This window comes from Rosa chinensis, chromosome 4 (genome assembly GCF_002994745.2).
Source record: "Rosa chinensis cultivar Old Blush chromosome 4, RchiOBHm-V2, whole genome shotgun sequence".
Lineage (NCBI taxonomy): Eukaryota > Viridiplantae > Streptophyta > Magnoliopsida > Rosales > Rosaceae > Rosa > Rosa chinensis.
This window is the reverse complement of record NC_037091.1, coordinates 20,185,190-20,203,071: the sequence shown is the minus strand read 5'-3', so window position 1 is coordinate 20,203,071 and position 17,882 is coordinate 20,185,190. Positions and strand designations below refer to the sequence as shown.

At 38.9% G+C, this 17,882-nt stretch overlaps 1 protein-coding gene and 2 long non-coding RNA genes across 3 annotated transcripts; 1 reads left to right on the top strand and 2 right to left on the bottom strand.

Moving 5' to 3' along the window:
• Positions 1-5,636: 5,636 nt before the first annotated feature.
• LOC112198412 lies at positions 5,637-8,077 on the bottom strand. Its single transcript, XR_002935969.2, has 6 exons — positions 7,851-8,077; positions 7,730-7,768; positions 7,481-7,519; positions 7,229-7,265; positions 6,552-6,591; positions 5,637-6,431 (listed from the first exon to the last, which is right to left on the bottom strand). It is a non-coding gene; the product is annotated as an uncharacterized LOC112198412 (long non-coding RNA).
• Positions 8,078-14,593: 6,516 nt separating this feature from the next.
• Positions 14,594-15,589, top strand: LOC121052802 (secreted RxLR effector protein 161-like). The gene is made up of 2 exons (XM_040518680.1): positions 14,594-15,062; positions 15,582-15,589. Exons 1-2 carry the CDS (start codon positions 14,594-14,596, stop codon positions 15,587-15,589), a joined length of 477 nt encoding a protein of 158 aa, XP_040374614.1.
• A 1,473-nt stretch (positions 15,590-17,062) lies between these two features.
• Positions 17,063-17,652, bottom strand: LOC121052567. The gene is made up of 3 exons (XR_005809483.1): positions 17,603-17,652; positions 17,430-17,521; positions 17,063-17,257 (listed from the first exon to the last, which is right to left on the bottom strand). It is a non-coding gene; the product is annotated as an uncharacterized LOC121052567 (long non-coding RNA).
• Between the last annotated feature and the right edge of the window lie 230 nt (positions 17,653-17,882).

The window sequence follows — 17,882 nt, the reverse complement described above, 5'->3', positions numbered from 1 at the left end:
AAGCGAAACGCTGGCGAAGACAATCTGGCAAAGATGAAGAGCGAGGCCGTCGACGGTGCCGGGCATGCACTAAACGAATTGATTCAATTGAAAGGAAGAGCAGATCTTAAACCCATGAAAGAATTCACCTTTTGATCTCAATTGGACAATTGGGTATGTTGGGAATTTGATTTTTGAATGAATTGAAAAGTGAAGCAGAGGAATGATAATTGGAACTCTGGAAGTGAAAAGAAGAAAGGTCGGGTTCTTGCCTTCGATATGATCAATGGGCAATGAGAATTAAAAATGTGTTTTTTATATAATATTCTTGTGAGTTAAATACTGTTTACTCCCTATACTTATATGGTTTCATCGTTTCAATCCATGACCTTCGAATTTCACCTAAAAACTCCTCAAACTCTCAATTTCCTCCCAATCAGTCTCTGCCGTCAAGCTCCGTCCAAATTGTCTGTTAAATTGCTGACGTGGCATTTTTTACACGCCGAAATGTCTGTTATACCCTTACATTATTTTTTTTTTAATTTTTTTTTCTTTTTTCTCTCTCAGCTCCCCCCCCCCCCTTTTACCTATTTCTACCTCTTCTTCTTGTTCTTCTTCCAGCTCTCTCTCTCCAAGATCCAAGATCCAAGATCCAAAATAGTATGCGCCAACTAACCAAAACAACCAACCTCCCACCTCCCTCATCTTCTTCCTCACCATCGACTCATCATCATCACATGAACCAATCTCTCTCACCACCTTAACCCGAAGAGAGAGAGAAGGATGCAGACCTGGTTCTCTGCCCTGACCGAACCCAAAACTCTACCACCCGATCCTTCTCCTCCTCCACGCCGTCAACCACCTCCTCCTCCCAATAGCCACCAACCTTGGCGGGCCTCCGTGCTCACCTCGCCGCCGAGTCTCCCACTCACTGAATTCGTCGAAGGCGAAGGTCCGTACTCCGTGGAGGTCGGCACGAAGAAGAAGCTGATACCGAAGCCAAAATGGATGGAGTTGATCCCGGCCGGCGAGAAGTACATGTAGATTAAGAAAAAGCTCAGGGAATCGAAGCTCCACAAAGTCTGCGAGGAGGCTAAGTATCCCATTCTCAGTGAGTGCTGGTCCGGCGGTGAAACCGCCACCGCCACTATCATGATTCTCGGCAACATATGTACGCGCAATTGCAGGTGAGGTGTTCGATGAAATGTGTGTGAGAGAGGAGGCTTTCGTGTTTTGTGGTTGAAATGTTGATTGGAAATGTGTGCAGGTTTTGTAATGTGAAGACTTCTAGGACTCCGCCGTGGCTGGACCCCAATGAGCCAGCGAATGTGGCGGAGGCGATTGCGTCGTGGGGGTTGGATTATGTGGTGATTACTTGAGTGGACAGAGATGATATGCCTGATCAAGGGAGTAGACATTTTGCTGAAACAGTGATCAAGTTGAAGAAGCTCAAACCTAATATGCTCATTGAGGCTTTAAGTATGTTTTCACTTTCGAGTAGCTGATAGATAGGGGTGTGGAATAATTACTGTGAGCTGATATTTCATGATCATGGGGGCATTGCCAGCGGCAGCCATGACGCCTGGATCAGGCCTTTGAAAGGATGGACCGACCCTCTGAGAGATACCATCCAAGACTCTGGTAGACAAAACTATAAGTTGTGGTATCTAAAATCAATTTCTTTTATTCCGAGCAAAACTATGCTCATACACCCTGGTTAGGTCAACGACCCAAATCGACAATTTTAAAAATCTCAGTCTACTTACAATTCTCATTTACTGTTATCACTTCCCACCTATCAACATTAGGGACCATAGCCACTTGAAAACGCAGCCTCTAGCCATAACAACCCAGAATATTTCTTCAATTTTCCTTATTGTCTACCGAAGGGTGATGCATACATGACACCGACATAAGGTGTCCAGTTGGGATACATTCCAATGTGGATTCTCTATAAATGATTTCCAACAATGAGATTCACAAAGCCACCCTGCTCCCAATTACCAACAACTCCCCTTTCACAAAACACAAAACACAAAAACTCAACAATACTAATCCCAAAGGTTATCAGAGCAATACTACTAATACACAGGGATATAAAAAGAAGAGTAAAGGATCAAGGGATCCTACACTGCGGAAGTAGTGACAACTATGCCTTAAATGCCATGTACTCCTGACCTCCACTAATTCGCCTGCAAGCTGGGCATTTGAAACCGAAGGGCCCAGGGGAAAGTAATGTAAAACACGTTAGAGTGAGTGGACAAAAATAAATAAGTAAGATAATTCAAACGAAAGAAAAAGCTTTAATACTTTCCCACATTTATTCCTTTAAAAACTCGCTGCATGCAACGTGGATAAAACATATTTCTCGCAACACGAAAATTCGTGAAAACATTCCAGCCCAGCTGGTCAAAAGAAATCGAGCTAGCCCTGCTAGCTGAAGGTATCAATCGAATGTGGGGAAGAAGTTCTCACCATACAAATAAGGGAGCCTCCCAGGCTCGGGTCGGAGTGTCCCACACTCTGAAGCATCTCATGCTCTGCTCTACTCACCCACGAACACATAGTAAGTAGGGAGGAGTATTAATAGGCTAGCTAGCAATAAAAATGACGACCTAGGTATGGTGGTTTAAAACCACACGAAAACTTTATTCCTTTAAAAACTCGATGCATGCAACGTGGATAAAACATATTTCTCGCAACACGAAAATTCGTGAAAACATTCCAGCCCCGCTGGTCAAAAGAAATCGAGCTAGCCCTGCTAGCTGAAGGTATCAATCGAATGTGGGGAAGAAGTTCTCACCATACAGACAAGGGAGCCTCCCAGGCTCGGGTCGGAGTGTCCCACACTCTGGAGCATCTCATGCTCTGCTCTACTCACCCACGAACACATAGTAAGTAGGGAGGAGTACTAATAGGCTAGCTAGCAATAAAAATGACAACCCAGGTATGGTGGTTTAAAACCACACGAAAACTCGAAAATCAGTAAGGCTTCCCCAACATCTCACGAGAAAGTACATAATCCAACGACGTGACCCCGCACGCCAAAATATTCTCGAAATCATAAACCATTAGGTGAGAAATAATCGATAAATATAATTCCATCGAAAATCCCATTTTCGAAAAATATTCCAGAAATCTCAATATCGACGAATAGAAATGTATTATAAATTTCCGAAAATCACCTCGGAAAATAATCCGTCGAAAATTACTTAAATCATGATTTCAAATAAAAGTCATATATCGGAGATACTTATCAAAGGCTCAAAATCAATTTCCGAATCATAATTGAAAATAATTCATAATTAATCTCCGAAAATTAAATCATAAATCCAAGACAAAATATTATGCTCGATAAAAAAATGATAAATAAATTATTATTTCAGGAAAAATAAATGCATGCATCATTCTTTAAAAATAAAAGTCCACTCACAGTACTATTGGGCGACCACGCAAACGAATTCCTTCATTTAACTGTAGCTCGCGACATTGTCCTGTACACAATTATATTTCCGTAAACGGCAATCCGATAAAATAAATACGAACCTAAACGAAACCCGAAAATCCCTATCTCCATTACTTCTCAAATTCCACCAAAATCTCTCCCGCAGCACCAATTCCTCAATTAACATATTCCACAATGAAAACGAGGGAAATCCAACGGTCGGATTTCCCACAATTCAATCTCAAAACTCCGAACTTCGGAAAATCACAAAAAATTCCAAACTCCTCCAAAATTCACCAAACTTCACATACAAGCTCTACAACATTTCTACAATTTAATGGGCTAAAAACTGAAATTAAAACACTGCCCTACACGCCTCCACGTGCCACCAACAGTGGCAGCACGTGGGCCACCACTTCTGATGGCCACCAAATTTTGGCAGCACCACCTGCTCAATAGTCCAAGCATTTTTCACAAGTACAACAAGTTCCAATTTTACCTGTAAGTGCTCCAAATTGGCTGGTGAAATTTTTCCAGAAAAACCCAAGAACCCTAGAATCTGAAATCGTCGATTCGACCTCCACACTGCAAATCGTGGCTCAAGGCTAGGGGAAATGATCCTTGGCAAAAACCGCACCTTCGACACCGGTGTGGTGGCCGAATATGGCCGGAATCGCCGGAAATCGACGAAACCTTCGTTTTGCTACAGTAATCTTCGCGGCTCAATTCCGAGCTCCTCCGGCCGAGCCACCGCAAAACACCACCACAGCCGTGACAAGGAAGAGAAGACGAGCTTGCCGGTGCCCAGATTCCGTCGTGGGTCGGCCGGAGAAGGGAGAAATCGGAGGAAGAAGAAACCGGACCGAAGAGGAAGAAAGGGTCGGGGGAGAGGAGAGAGAAAAGCCGGTAGGTTTCCAAAAATGGAAACTTACCACAATAACTTCCTATATTTATAGAAACTTATCATGAACAATAACTTTTACATTTTCTCTTATAATTTTCGCATACGAACTCCAATTTTTACGTACCACATATGCACGTGCTCGGTTTAACGTCCTCTACAACTTCCATGAAGAACATTTTCTCAAATTTTGACCCGAACAAAAAATCAACTTTTCAAGGCCACTAAAAGTATCGAAACAGAGTAAAAAGTGAAACTAATTGTTGTTTACCGTCCAAATGACTAGTAAACCAATAAATTTAGGTTCGGGACGTAACAGAGAGAGAGAGAGAGAGAGAGAGAGAGAGAGAGAGAGATAGCAGATCTAGTAGTATAGAAGAGAGGAGAGGAGAGGAGAGAGGAGGCCTATTCTTTGGAAGATCACTTATCCGACGAACAACGAAGAGGTAAAAAGGAAAAAACAAAAAAAAAAAGGTGAGAGAGAAAAATGAAAATAAATCAATTTAAAAAAATATAAGGTAAGGGTGTAATAGACATTTCGGCGTGTAAAAAATGCAACGTCAGCAATTTAACGGACAATTTGGATGGAGCTTGATGGCAAGGACTGATTGGGAGGAAATTGAGAGTTTGAGGAGTTTTTAGGTGAAATTCGAAGGTCAGGGACTGAAACAATGAAACCCTATAAGTATAGAGAGTAAACAGTATTTAACTATATTCTTATTATCCTTTATTAATAAATTATAATAAATCTTTAAATATCAATTTAAGTCTTTTATATATTCTTATATATATATATATATATATTTGTATATGCATTAAAAATAAATTATAAATTAAAAAATGAAAACCACCTAGGCATTGCCTAGACGTCTGGGCGCTAGTCTCCTGCCCGCCGCCTGACTAACGTCTAGCGATTTTTAGAACCTTGGTCTCAAGAAGTGGAAAATGTAACCTATGTATCATCACTTTTACCTGATTCTGACAGTGACAAGACCTTTTTTGATGATGAAACAAATATCCGTTGCAAACAACTCTACAAGGCTTCGAAGGCCACGTTACTGAGAAATTTGAATTTGGAGGAGGAAGTTGAATTTTTGAGGGCTGAAAAAGAAAAGGTGGAGCACATGTGTTGAGACGTAAAAAAAAAAAAAAAAAATTGGTTGCTACATATATGCAGCTGCCGTGGCAAAGGAAAAGAAATACATATAGATAAGCTTTGTCACATATCTTTGACCAAGTTCAAACAGCAAGCAAGGGGGGCTATTCAAATATTTTTAAAGTCTTTTGGCTTTGAATAACGTCAAGGATAAGTTCTGCAAGCTTTGAGCCTTTGACTATTCAAGTGTTGATTAATATCTCAACCAATTCAAACATTCACAGATAACAAGTGATAAAGATAAGACTTGTTATTCAAATTCAAATGCAAAATACAAAGTGATTATCACTATCCGGTTACGCCTATCCCATGACCACTATATATAGGCTGCAACACCGAAGAGAAATACACACAGAGAGACACGGAGAGAGACGGAGAGAGACGTAGAGAGAGAGAAGAAAAATCTGCAAGCAAAGACTCTGCAGAAACAGAGAGCAAAACCAAAGCAGCTCGAAAGGAGAAGTTCAGGTATACGCTGCATCATGTTGTTCTTGTTTTCCTTGGCAGAGAATTAATAGGTTTACGCTTCAAGCAATGGGGCCTGTTCATGAACAGCCAATACCCTTTTGAAGACAACCATGGTCGTTCAAGAACGGCCGAGAAAGCTTCTCTTGCGTTTAGACTGATATGGTCGTTCATGAACGGCCGGAGTCTCAACGTGCTTGGCTGCTGCAGTTTCTAATGCTGGAACATAGGGTCATTCATGAATGGCCAAGTTCCAAAGCTAAAAATCTGCACAAGACGCCACACTATCTTCCTTCAATCTCAGCAATACACATCACACAAGAAGCTCCCCGCTCTGCCTCGTTTTCCTTCTTCCACCATAGTAAAAGCCTTGCACCACCACTTCCCAAAACAAGCCATACAAAGCCATACAAGGCCAATCAACCAAGAGAAATAATCAAAGCCTCACCCTTTAAAGGTTGTTTTTTTTAATCCTTCTCTGTGACCTGCAAACAAAAAAGGAATAAAAGAGTCAGAAGGCAGAGCTGCAGACAAGAGGAAAAGAAGAAAAAAGAAAACAGACAGAAGGAAAGAGCTGTACGCTACTATTTCTTTGCAATACTTACCTCTGTAAAATTGGCAGCAGGGCTTCGTGGTCAACTAAATCTGCACACATGAAAGCTTTGAATTGTTAATTAAAAAAAAACAAAGCTATGTGGATTTAATAAACAAGAAATACAAGATGAGGCAAGCTAAGTTGTAATGGTAAAAGCTTTGTGAAGGGGTGACGGATTTAATTAATTTGGTCAGCTATTTTGAAGCGGTAGTGGTTTAATTGTTCCATTTTGAACTTGCTGTTTCCCACTAGCAAGAGGACAAGTGATGACAAATTAATTAATCCTCTGAGGCTGTGAGTATGATCTAGATGAAGTCAAAGTTCGACTGCTTAATAATTGATCAGAGGCAAAGCTATGCAGGCTGGGAAGCAACAAAATAGAAACAAAGCTTAATTGTTTCTAAGAGCAATACCACACAAGATGACAAGAAACATGGATTAAATGTTCGATCTATCAAACGGTGGCAATATAATTCAATCTTGCAATTAAGCTTTGTACACCACACAGACAAAAAAAAGATGGCAGGTTTAATCAATTAATTTCTGGAGTACTGACGAAATCAATTGAAAGACAACAACAAATATAAAGTGCAGCAAGTGGTGGGTGCTTTGAATGGAAGCGGTGCTGAAACGGTGGACAAAGGCAAAGTGAAATTAACAAATGCTTTGTCAAGCAAATAGCCTCACCTTTCTGAAATCTTAATTATGGAAGAATGGCCAAAACCTGCAGATAATGACAAAAGGCTTTAAACATTGAGCCTTCAAATTTGTATTGCATAATTATTGCAAACGGTGGTGATAAAGAAAAAAAAAGACAAAGGCCCAGGTTTGATTATTCAAACATGCAGAGACATGCCATGACAAAAGAGAAGAAGAGTATAATTAATCAAATTTCTATGGCAGCAAGGTCAAGTTGTGTGGACAAATAAATAGGCCTACCTTTCCAAAGTATTGATTATGAAAAAAGATGGTCAAGACCTGCAAATAATGACAAATAAATTTGATTATATATATAATTGAATGAGAGTTTGTCAAAGCTTTCAAATATACATAATCAAGCAATTGTGCTGCAGATCGGTGTTGAATACAAATTACAGCCCAAGAAACATGTTGCTGCGCTCCAGCTTTGGATTTCAACTAAAACCCAGGCAATTGATAATCAGAAAAAATAGCAAGATGAGTTCGTACAAGTGCTTGAAGAATCGTTCCGAACCCGTAGCACAAAATCTGGGTAGCAATGACCAATCACAGCAATCAGTACATGAACAAGAAATTGGAGCTACAGAGGAGAAGTAAGAGAAGCCATTACCCAATTTTTGCGAACAAGGGAGTAATTTCCGATTCTTTGTGTAGAAGCAGGGGTGTAGAGCATTGTGACAGAGCCCTCCTTTTATTGGGAATACAGGAAGGTGTCTCCTTCTCCAATTCGAATTGAGATCAACTCCCATCTCTGATTTGGTACCTATCCATTTGGGTTAGCCACAAGGACTCCAGCTGATCAGTTTGGCCAAAGTGAAGACGGAACCTACCAGTTTAATCTCGTGGATTTCAATGTAAATTACGATTGGGCCTAACGCATAATAGAGCTAAAGGCCTGGAAAGAAAGATGGGTGCCCAAATCATTCGGTCCTGACGCGAAACAAAGCTAAAAGGCCTAGAACGAAAAGATGGGTGTCCAAATCAGTTTATGGGTTTGCCTACGAATTCCGAAGCACTTCAAAGCCCACTTCAAGACAGTTTCCCTCAGAAGTTCAGGCCCAGTCAGATTTGTTATCGACAAGTAGAGGAGACGACACTAAGGCCCATTTACACGACCCAATACAAGATTCAACACATCAGGGTGCCCAAATTAAATTTCGGCGTCTGCAAAAGAAATACATTCGATGGATTCAAAAATAAATATGTGTACATCCACCGACACAAAATTCTCCCAACACCAGAAATACAAATTGTTTCGAACTACAACGGTTTGATCCCTTTACAGGGTATGTAGGCAATCTAGCGACCCACTAGATGCAACCGCAAGTCCAAACAAAATCCCTAACTCCCTGGTTCATTCAATTCGAATCCTTGACCTCATCAGTCAAATTCCGCCAAACACCAGGAAACGTCATAGCTTTTCGAAACAAATCCAAAATCGAATCCCTGGTTCACTTACACCAAATTCGTCCAAACACTATTCCTATTCCAAAAAGCAATACCCTCCAATGGGTCATTCACCCATTGGAATTCTTGAACTACGAGTGGCTTGATCCCTCTTCGAGGGTACGTAGGCAACCCATTCAAACATCCGGGTGCAGCTGCAAAAACAAACAAACACACATCCCATCAATTGGTTTCTTCATAAATGGAATCAAAGGGTGTTTCCCTGTAACAAGGGATTGTAATTAAGAGACACATTCTGTCTTGAATGGGACGAACCCAAAATAATAAAAACTCTATTCACTAAATGAATACGAGTGAAATTATGTTGGGTGACATTTACGCTCACTGTGTGCAGTTTTTCTCTCAACAACATGTTAGAGACTTCATAGTCAGTATGGAAGCAGGAAAGAAGCAAGCTTATGAGTGAGTTGACGAACTTGCAAGGTGACCAGGATTTGTCAACTTGGAAGGTTGAAAAGACTGAGTATCTTAACAGAATAAAAGTGTTGGAACTGGATGTTAGGGGACAACAAGTTTTGAACTTGGATTTGTTGACCAAGATTGAGTCTCTGCAAGATGAGTTAAAATCAACTCAAGAAAAATTCACCAAGTTTGAAGTCAGCTTTGGTGCTATGTCAAAATTACTAGGGTCAGGAAAAGCACCTTATGACACCTGTGGATTAGGATAAACTGGAGAAAATTCCAAAAGTACTAAGTTTGTAAGAGCATCAAAACCACTCGTTGAGAAGAAGGAAGTCTCTATTGATGATCATGTCAAAATATTGAAGAACATAAATGAAGGTCAGTCAACACACAATCATCAGGTAAAAGTTGACCAAGAGACTTCCACTGGTCAAAACAGGTACACAAACTCTAGAACTTTTATTCCTACTTGTCATCACTGTGGTAAGATAGGGCATATTAGACCTAGGTGTAATGAAAGACAAGTAAATCCACATATTTCTCAAGAAAAATGTACTGTTGAATCTTTGCAGTGTGAACTTAGAGAACAGAAGGAACTCATTAATAAACTAGCTGAAATGTTCTCTAAGAAAAGCTTCCAAACTAGAAGAGAGAAAACTGTCTGGACCAAGAAAAATGAGAATAAGTGTCTTCTATATCTTGCTAACAGAACTAATTATATTGAGGCCACGTGTTTGGTAGCTCTAACTGCCTTGGCTGACAAGCGACAAGATTTTTGATATGTCGACAGTGGTTGTTCCAGATATATGACTGGAGACAAAGCCTGGTTGACCTCCTTCGAGGATGAAAATGTTAGGTCCATAATTACCTAGTAATTATTCCCCTAATCTTGCACTTTTGCTTAACCTTTGTGTTTATTTATATATATTTATTATGTTTTCCTTATCATGCTAGGAAATAATGGAAAGGCTTGGAAATGCCCTAAAAACTCAACTTTAGCACATTTTCCTACTCCGGCTAGGAGAAATTGAGTTAGGCAACGAAGGAGGAGCGGTAGACTGACCAAATGAACTCTAAATGAGTTGAAACTTTCCAGATACATTCTAGACATCCTGAATAATTTCGCATACAGAGTGCAAGAGCTAGTTTGTTGTGGAAGGCTTTCAATAATCGCTCCAATTTCAGACTAAAAGACAAAAACTGTAAACCTGACCTGTAAGGATTCCGGCAGAATTTCCCGCCAAACTACAGTGAACAAAGCTCTGAAATTTTAAATGGATAATCTATACTCATGAAGGAACATTTGGTATGAAGAAGTCAAAGGCCAATTCTGAACTCTCCATAGAGATTCAATTGAAGGAACAAAGGAGAAGAAAATGCGCAAACGGACAAAAATTGGGTCAACGGTGGTCAACGCCGGATTCCGGACTTTTCCGGCTGAGTTGGCCTGCCAAGAAATCGTGTGGAGGACGAGGAAGAGCTGACTAGGGTTAGAGACTTTAGGTGGGAAAATTTTAGATCTAGGTTATTTTGAAATTCAAAGTTTAAAAGATGACAAGTGGTCCAATTCTTACACCTTACATGTTTGTCTCCCATTCATTACCTTGTTCCCCTACACAATGACCCTTCTACCCTTAATTTTCTCCTCCACCAAAATATATGGGCTTTCTAGGTCATTTCTATGTGGAGTCAAAAACTAGATCCACATTTTGTGCTTACACATTTGTCAATCACATCTAGCCCTTCATTCCTTTTGATCTCCACCCTTGATTTGAATTGCCTTGGCCTATAAATAGCCTCTTCTCTCTTCCAAAACCGTGCTCCCCCTTGGCTCCCTCATTTTGAAGCATCAAAATCTCTCATTTCTTTAGTTTTAGGTTAGTTTTTCATACCTTGTACATAGTTCTTTGAGTTTTGTGTAAGATAAAGGTGTGTAGCCACTTGGGTTTCACCAAAACCGAAGTTTCTACACACTTTGATCAATCACTTCTCTTGTTTCTCACACATTCAAGCCTTGTTCTTACTTTGTTCTTGAGATTTTGTGGATTTGTATAGTGATTTGGGTTCTAGAAACCGAAATCCCTATACTTTAAAGCATTTCTCTTCTCATATAGCATCTAGGAGGCAAGGGAGACATATTGTGCTTTTGGTTTGGCTCCAAAAAGAGCCAAACCCATGGGTATATCACTTTTTCTCCACTCTTTGCTCTCTTTTATTTGTTATTTATGATGTTTATGGCTTGTAATTGTGTAAATATAAGTTGTGAGTAGTTGAATTTGGAGTTAGGGCTTAGCCCTAGCCAAACTTGTGCACAAAACAATGTAATCTTTATGTTCTTTGATGTTTATGCATGTTTTGAATCTTTTGGATACTATACTTTCATGTATCCTAAGTATGTTTATAGATTTATCACCTAGAAGCATGCTTTAGGAAATTAATGAATCGGAAACATGAACTTGATAAACTCTTGATTCCGTGAGCATGTGTAGCTAAATAGGTGGTGGCTTAGCTTATTCCTACGGGAAGAACTAAGTTGCTTGAATTTCTTACCTTGAAATTAAAGCATGATGTTGTGAGTTTAGGTTCCGGAAGAATTTAGGCTTACGACACCATAGGTCATTTAGGATCCGGAAGATTTGAATGGTATAAAGGTTGTGTAATTTAGCTTTGCTTCAAAAGAGATTGTTAAATTGCATGACTAGTTGGTTTCTTGGTAGCTTCACCAAAGCACTAAGGGGAAATTTATCAAAGCATGTTGTTACATTAATTTGGGGTTATATTATGTGCTTGAGTAAGGTTAAGTGTGATGCCTAAGTTTCTATTTCTCTCTTACATCAAAGTCTCTATTTTTATTTACTTACTTTATTTTTGTGCAACTTAATTTACTTCATAAAAATCAAAATCAACCAAGCCGCTCACTACCACAATTGTTAATACCATCCTCATAATCTTTGGCTTCCAAAGGGCCGAGACTATTAATTTGTAAAAGGATAGACTCACATGTATTTTCTAGGTTTATTTTTGTGGTAATCTAGCTTAGGGTAGAGTTACTCAATCCTTTGGGTACGATACTCTTACTTTTCTCCTTTACTAAAACTTGACCTCCTAATCTTGGGAGTAAGTAACATCACACAAATTGCACATATTTTCACACTCGTGATGCCACCAACAGAAAACACAACTGGTTGGGTCTCTTTTGGAGATGGACGAAAAGCAAGTATTCTAGCTCGGGGCATAGTGAACACTCCAGGTATACCTAATCTCAAAAATGTGTTATATGTTGAAGGCTTAACTGCAAATTTAATTAGTGTCAGCCATTTGGCTGATGACTATGAAGATGTGTGGTTTAACAAACAGAGATGTTTGGTGCTGAATCAGAAGGAAGAAGGTATGATGGGAGGTAAGAGATCTTTTGATAACTACTATCATATTCGAGCTAATGAATCTTTCAACTTGCAGTCTTGCTTGTCTATGAGATCCACAGAGGAGACATTTGAGCTTTGGCATAGAAGGATGGGACATGTGAACTATCAGGACTTGCTGAAGCTATCCTCCAAGCAATGTGTCAGAGGTCTACCCAATCTAAATGGCAAAACAGACAAGATTTGTGGTGACTCCAAACTGGAAAGCAAACCAAGGCACCTCACAAGGTGGTGAACTCAGCAACAACTAACAAGGTGCTAGAACTATTACACATGGATCTGATGGGACCAGCTCAATATGAAAGTATTGGAGATAAGAGCTATGTGCTAGTTGATGTGGATGATTTCTCAAGATACACGTGGGTTAATTTCTTAAAGGACAAAACTGAAACATTCGAGTCATTTAAGAATCTCAGTCAAAATTGATAATTGAAAAGAAGTTATTCAATACTAGCATAGTCAGGGTAAGGTCAGATAATGGTACTGAATTTAAAAATGCTTCTTTTGCTAATTATTTTCTTGAGCTTGGTGTGTCACATGAGTTCTAAGCTCCAATCACTCCTCAGCAAAATGGCATTGTGGAAAGGAAAAATAGGGTACTGCTAGACATGGCTCGAGTTATGCTACATGCTGCAGGTTTAAGTACAAACTTTTGGGCTGAGGCTATAAATACTACATGTTATACAATTAATAGAGTCTTTTTTAGATCAGGTACTGATCAAATAGCTTAAAGGTAAGAAGCCCAATGTAGGACACTTTCATGTCTTTGGAAGTCCCTGCTACATTTGAAGAGATAGAGAGCATCTTGGTAAGTTTGATGCTAGAAGTGATGATGGCGTATTCTTGGGGTAGTCTTTGAACAGTAGGGCTTATAGAGTTTATAACAAAAGAACTCGTGTTGTTATGGAATCCATTAATGTCTTTATTGATGATGAATGTATGAAACAGGAAGAATCATTTACAGATACATCATCCATCTCAGTCACACCAACATCAAGCAAAGAAGTCCAAGCTGATGAAGAGGAGATAACTGATAACATTTTTGAACCAGCTCCTACCATAAGAAGAGGTTTCAAGCAGGTTCAAAAAGATCATTCAAGTCAGGACATCATTGGCCATGTATCAGATGGTTTGACCACAAGAAGGCAAGCTGCCACATAGGTAAGTCAGAATGAGGTAAGTCAAGGAAATGCACTACTATGTTTTATCATTGACAATATGCAAAGTATGCATGTCATATCCCATTTTGGTTTCGTGTCATTGGTTGAACCAAAGAATATTAAGGAAGCCTTGTTAGATGATCACTGGATTAGTGCTATGCAGGAAGAGCTAAACCAATTTACTAGAAATGATGTGTGCTACTTGGTCCCTCGACCTCAAAATTGCAATATCATAGGGACCAAATGGATTTTCAGAAATAAAAATGATGAAAAAGGGAATGTAGTTAGAAATAAAGCTAGGCTAGTGTCTCAAGGTTACTCACAGGTCGAGGGTCTTGATTTTGATGAAACTTTTGCTCCTGTTGCACAATTAGAGTCTGTGAGATTACTTTTGTCTGTGGCATGTCATCTTAGCTTCAAGCTGTTCCAAATGGATGACAAAACGGCATTTTTAAACGGCATTTTACAGGAGGAAGTATATATGGAACAACCTCAGGGTTTCAAAGATCCCCATTAGTTGGACCATGTATACAGACTAAAGAAAGCTTTGTATGGACTAAAACAGGCTCCTCGTGCTTGGTATGAAAGACTATCTAATTATCTCGTGAAAAAAGGGTATTCTAGGGGTTCAATTGATACAACCTTATTTGTAAAACAAGAAAAAAACTGACATTATCATTGCCCAGGTGTATGTTGATGACATTGTCTTTGGTTCTACATCTAAGTATCTTGTTATTGAATTTCAAACAGTCATGGAAAGTGAATTTGAAATGAGTATGTGTGGTGAGCTAACATTTTTTCTTGGATTACAAGTAAAACAGTAGCACACAAGTTTGTTTCTCTCTCAAACCAAACATGCTGAGAACCTGATCAAGAAATTTGGTCTTGACATAAACAATCCCATGAGCACCACTACAAAGCTTAGCGAAGACAAGGATGGAAAATTTGTTGATCCAACAATCTATAGGAGCATGATTGGCAGCTTGCTATATCTCATTGCTAGTCGCCCAGATATCTCCTATGGTGTTTGTGCCCGATTTCAGGCAAATCCCAAGGAATCCCATCTAGAAGCTGTTAAAAGAATTATGTGCTATATCTCAGGTACTGTTTCTTGTGGCATATTCTATACCTTTGATACTAATGTGGAAATTGCTGGCTACTCAGACGCTGACTGGGGAGGAAATCTCAAGAACCGAAAAAGCACATCCAGTGGCTGTTTCTTTGTTGGGAACAACTTAGTAGCATGGCACAGCAAAAAGCAAAATTTTATCTCTCTCTCAACAGCTAAGGCTGAGTATGTCGCCGCCGGTAGCTGCTGTACACAAATGCTATGGATGAAGCAAATGCTTATGGACTATGGCTTCTCTCAAGGTAAGTTGTCCATTTCTGTGATAATACTAGTGCTATAAACATCACCAAGAATCCTGTCCAACACTCTAGAACTAAGCATACACTACACCAAAAGTCTTATCAGACAATGGCAGAAAACCGTTGTGGGATTTGGAGACCCACTGTTGTAGAGTGTTTTCATCAGACAACGGTGGAACATAGTTGTGTGAGAAACACACAGACAATAGGTATGTGTTATAACTGTTGTATGATAGCTCAGCAGATGGCTCGGCAGATGCCAAGCGCAGCTGCCCAACAGTTGAGGCGCTGTCTTCAGACAATAGTGCCAGTTTTAAGCTGTTGTATGTTAAGCGTGTCAGACAACATTTTTTTATTTTGTCTGTTGTCTGGTTTATCTTCAAACTTTAGTTCTTGGACTATATCTGTTGTGTGATTAACTTTAGAACAACAGAGTTCAATTGGTTCTGTTGTGTGATTAACTTTTACGACAACAGAATTCAATTGCTTTTGTTGTATGATGCCTCACACAATGATTTGTAGAGTATTAGTATGGTATGATTGTTATTTAATCATTGTGTGAACCAAATTGGGCAAAATTAATACTCCATTATTACCTAAATAATAGTACTATCAATATTGGAAAGAATCTGAATCCAATTCATCAATTGAAGTACTCCAATTCATACATTAAAGAATCCAATGTACTATAAAGGATGTATTTTCCAATCATCCATATATTAAAACTCAAAAAATCATTCTAATTGCTCATAGATATATGTATTAACTAACTATCCAAGTTCCTCATAAAGATCAGAATTATCTTCATCTAGTAATTACTTGGCACGAATAAACTTCTCGATCGCACTTCTGTCTGCATTTGGTGGCAACCTTTTTCCCAATAATTGTTTGCCTTCTCATTATGCAAAGCTACATAGTGAAACACAATATGTTGGTTAACATGATAAAGAATTTGAATATGATAAGTCACTAGACATTGAATAAAGTCATCCCAAGCATAAAATGTGAAGTGACTTTTTCTAAAAGAACTACTTTCAGTAAACTTATGGGGGATAGAAGGAGAAGGAAAAAAAAACAACTATGACTACAATGAAAGCAGAGCAATGCATTGTATCCAGTTGCCTCAGGAATGCTAGTCATTTTGAGAGTCATGTTAACAAGATGCTATAAGATGGTACCTGTACGATTTAGCAACACATATGGGAATGAGTAGTGCGCACATACGGTAGATAGAGAAAGAAACAAGATAGAGAGAGAGAGAGAGAGAGAGAGAGAGAGAGAGAGAGAGAGAGGGAGGCTAGAGAGAGCTCTTATATTCCATAAAAGCAATCTACTCTGGCAGCCATGTATCTAAAGTAGTAGACTGTACCTATTTCCAAAATCATCCAGGCTATGCTATCATTAGAATATAATGTTGATATATATGTATAGTAATGACATGTTAAAAAGGTTGACAATCAATAACTAGTAAACCAAAATAACATAAGCAATTAATAGCAAATGTATGTAATATTGTCATTCACATTACCTGTAAGAAACCCAAATATAAATGATATTAGTAGGCATGCATCAATCTCATGCAACAAAACAATAATTCAAACTACATTAAATGATAATGCATCTGAATGTCTACATACTACAAGGAATCTCTATGGAGAAAACAATGCAGATCTCTACAGAGTATTGGATATTCATAAGATGAACGACATACAGAGGTGGTTCAAAAGGATCAGCTTTTGAGAATAAGAAAAGGAGGCACCTACCAAGCTAGTTGTAGAGTCACAGTGGTCAGTATATCAGTATGTTCACTATATGTAACCTTGACTAAAGAAATACAAATCAAAAAGAACAATAACATTAGGTGCACTTGAATTGCAAATGACCAATAAAAAGAATTTTTGTCAGCATACAAGAATATCCAAAATAAAGGCAATCATGCCAATCAATACAAATGATTCCAACAGGATAATTGGGAAAAGAACACTAATTCATTAGCACAAAGTACCTCATCATGTATGATTCACTCAAGCCAAGTATGGTCAGTAAGCTCAACCCCTCAATATCTTTCTCCTACAAACATCAAATGATGCAAGTGAGCTAATTAGCTATAAGTATGGTCACTTTAGGAGCTGCAAAGCCAAGTCTCAGAGAGGACCCAATTCCGAAACTTCCTCCACACCATTCTTCCCCAGTCTCACCTGCAAACAGAAATTAATAATCAATAAGAAAATACAATCAGATAGAGATATTAAACCAAGGAGGTTCCCAAAATTTTAATACTTCAGCATTTCCAAACAAAACAAAATAGCGAATAATGGAAAAGTGAAACCTCAACTGAACAAAAGTGTACCCATCTGAATATTAACTTACCAAGCTTCATTGAGGAAAGACAATTATTCCACCAGGTTTATGTGACTAGAAACTCGTATGTAAAAACATGCTGAAAACATCACCCACAAGAACTTAACTTTAAACCATAGGGCAAAAATTCTCACTTAAAAATAAAAATAGAGAGAGCAAAAGAGGTCTACATCATGTAATACCTAATTGAAATGTTACAGCAATTTCTCATTTGTGAAGCAAAAGAGACCTGCTGGAAACTGCATAGGAGAAAGAAACATTAATTTTGTTCACCAACCTGTATAGGAGAAAAAGAACAGAGATTAGCTTCCCATCAATATCTAATTTCTGTGTCTAAATTTTGCTTCACAGAGTCAACCAGATGTTAATCACCAATCATCTATAGCAATCTATAGCAAAGTTAATTACCAATCATTAGGCCTGGCAACGTGCGGGTATAGTGCGGGTACGGGCCGACCCGAT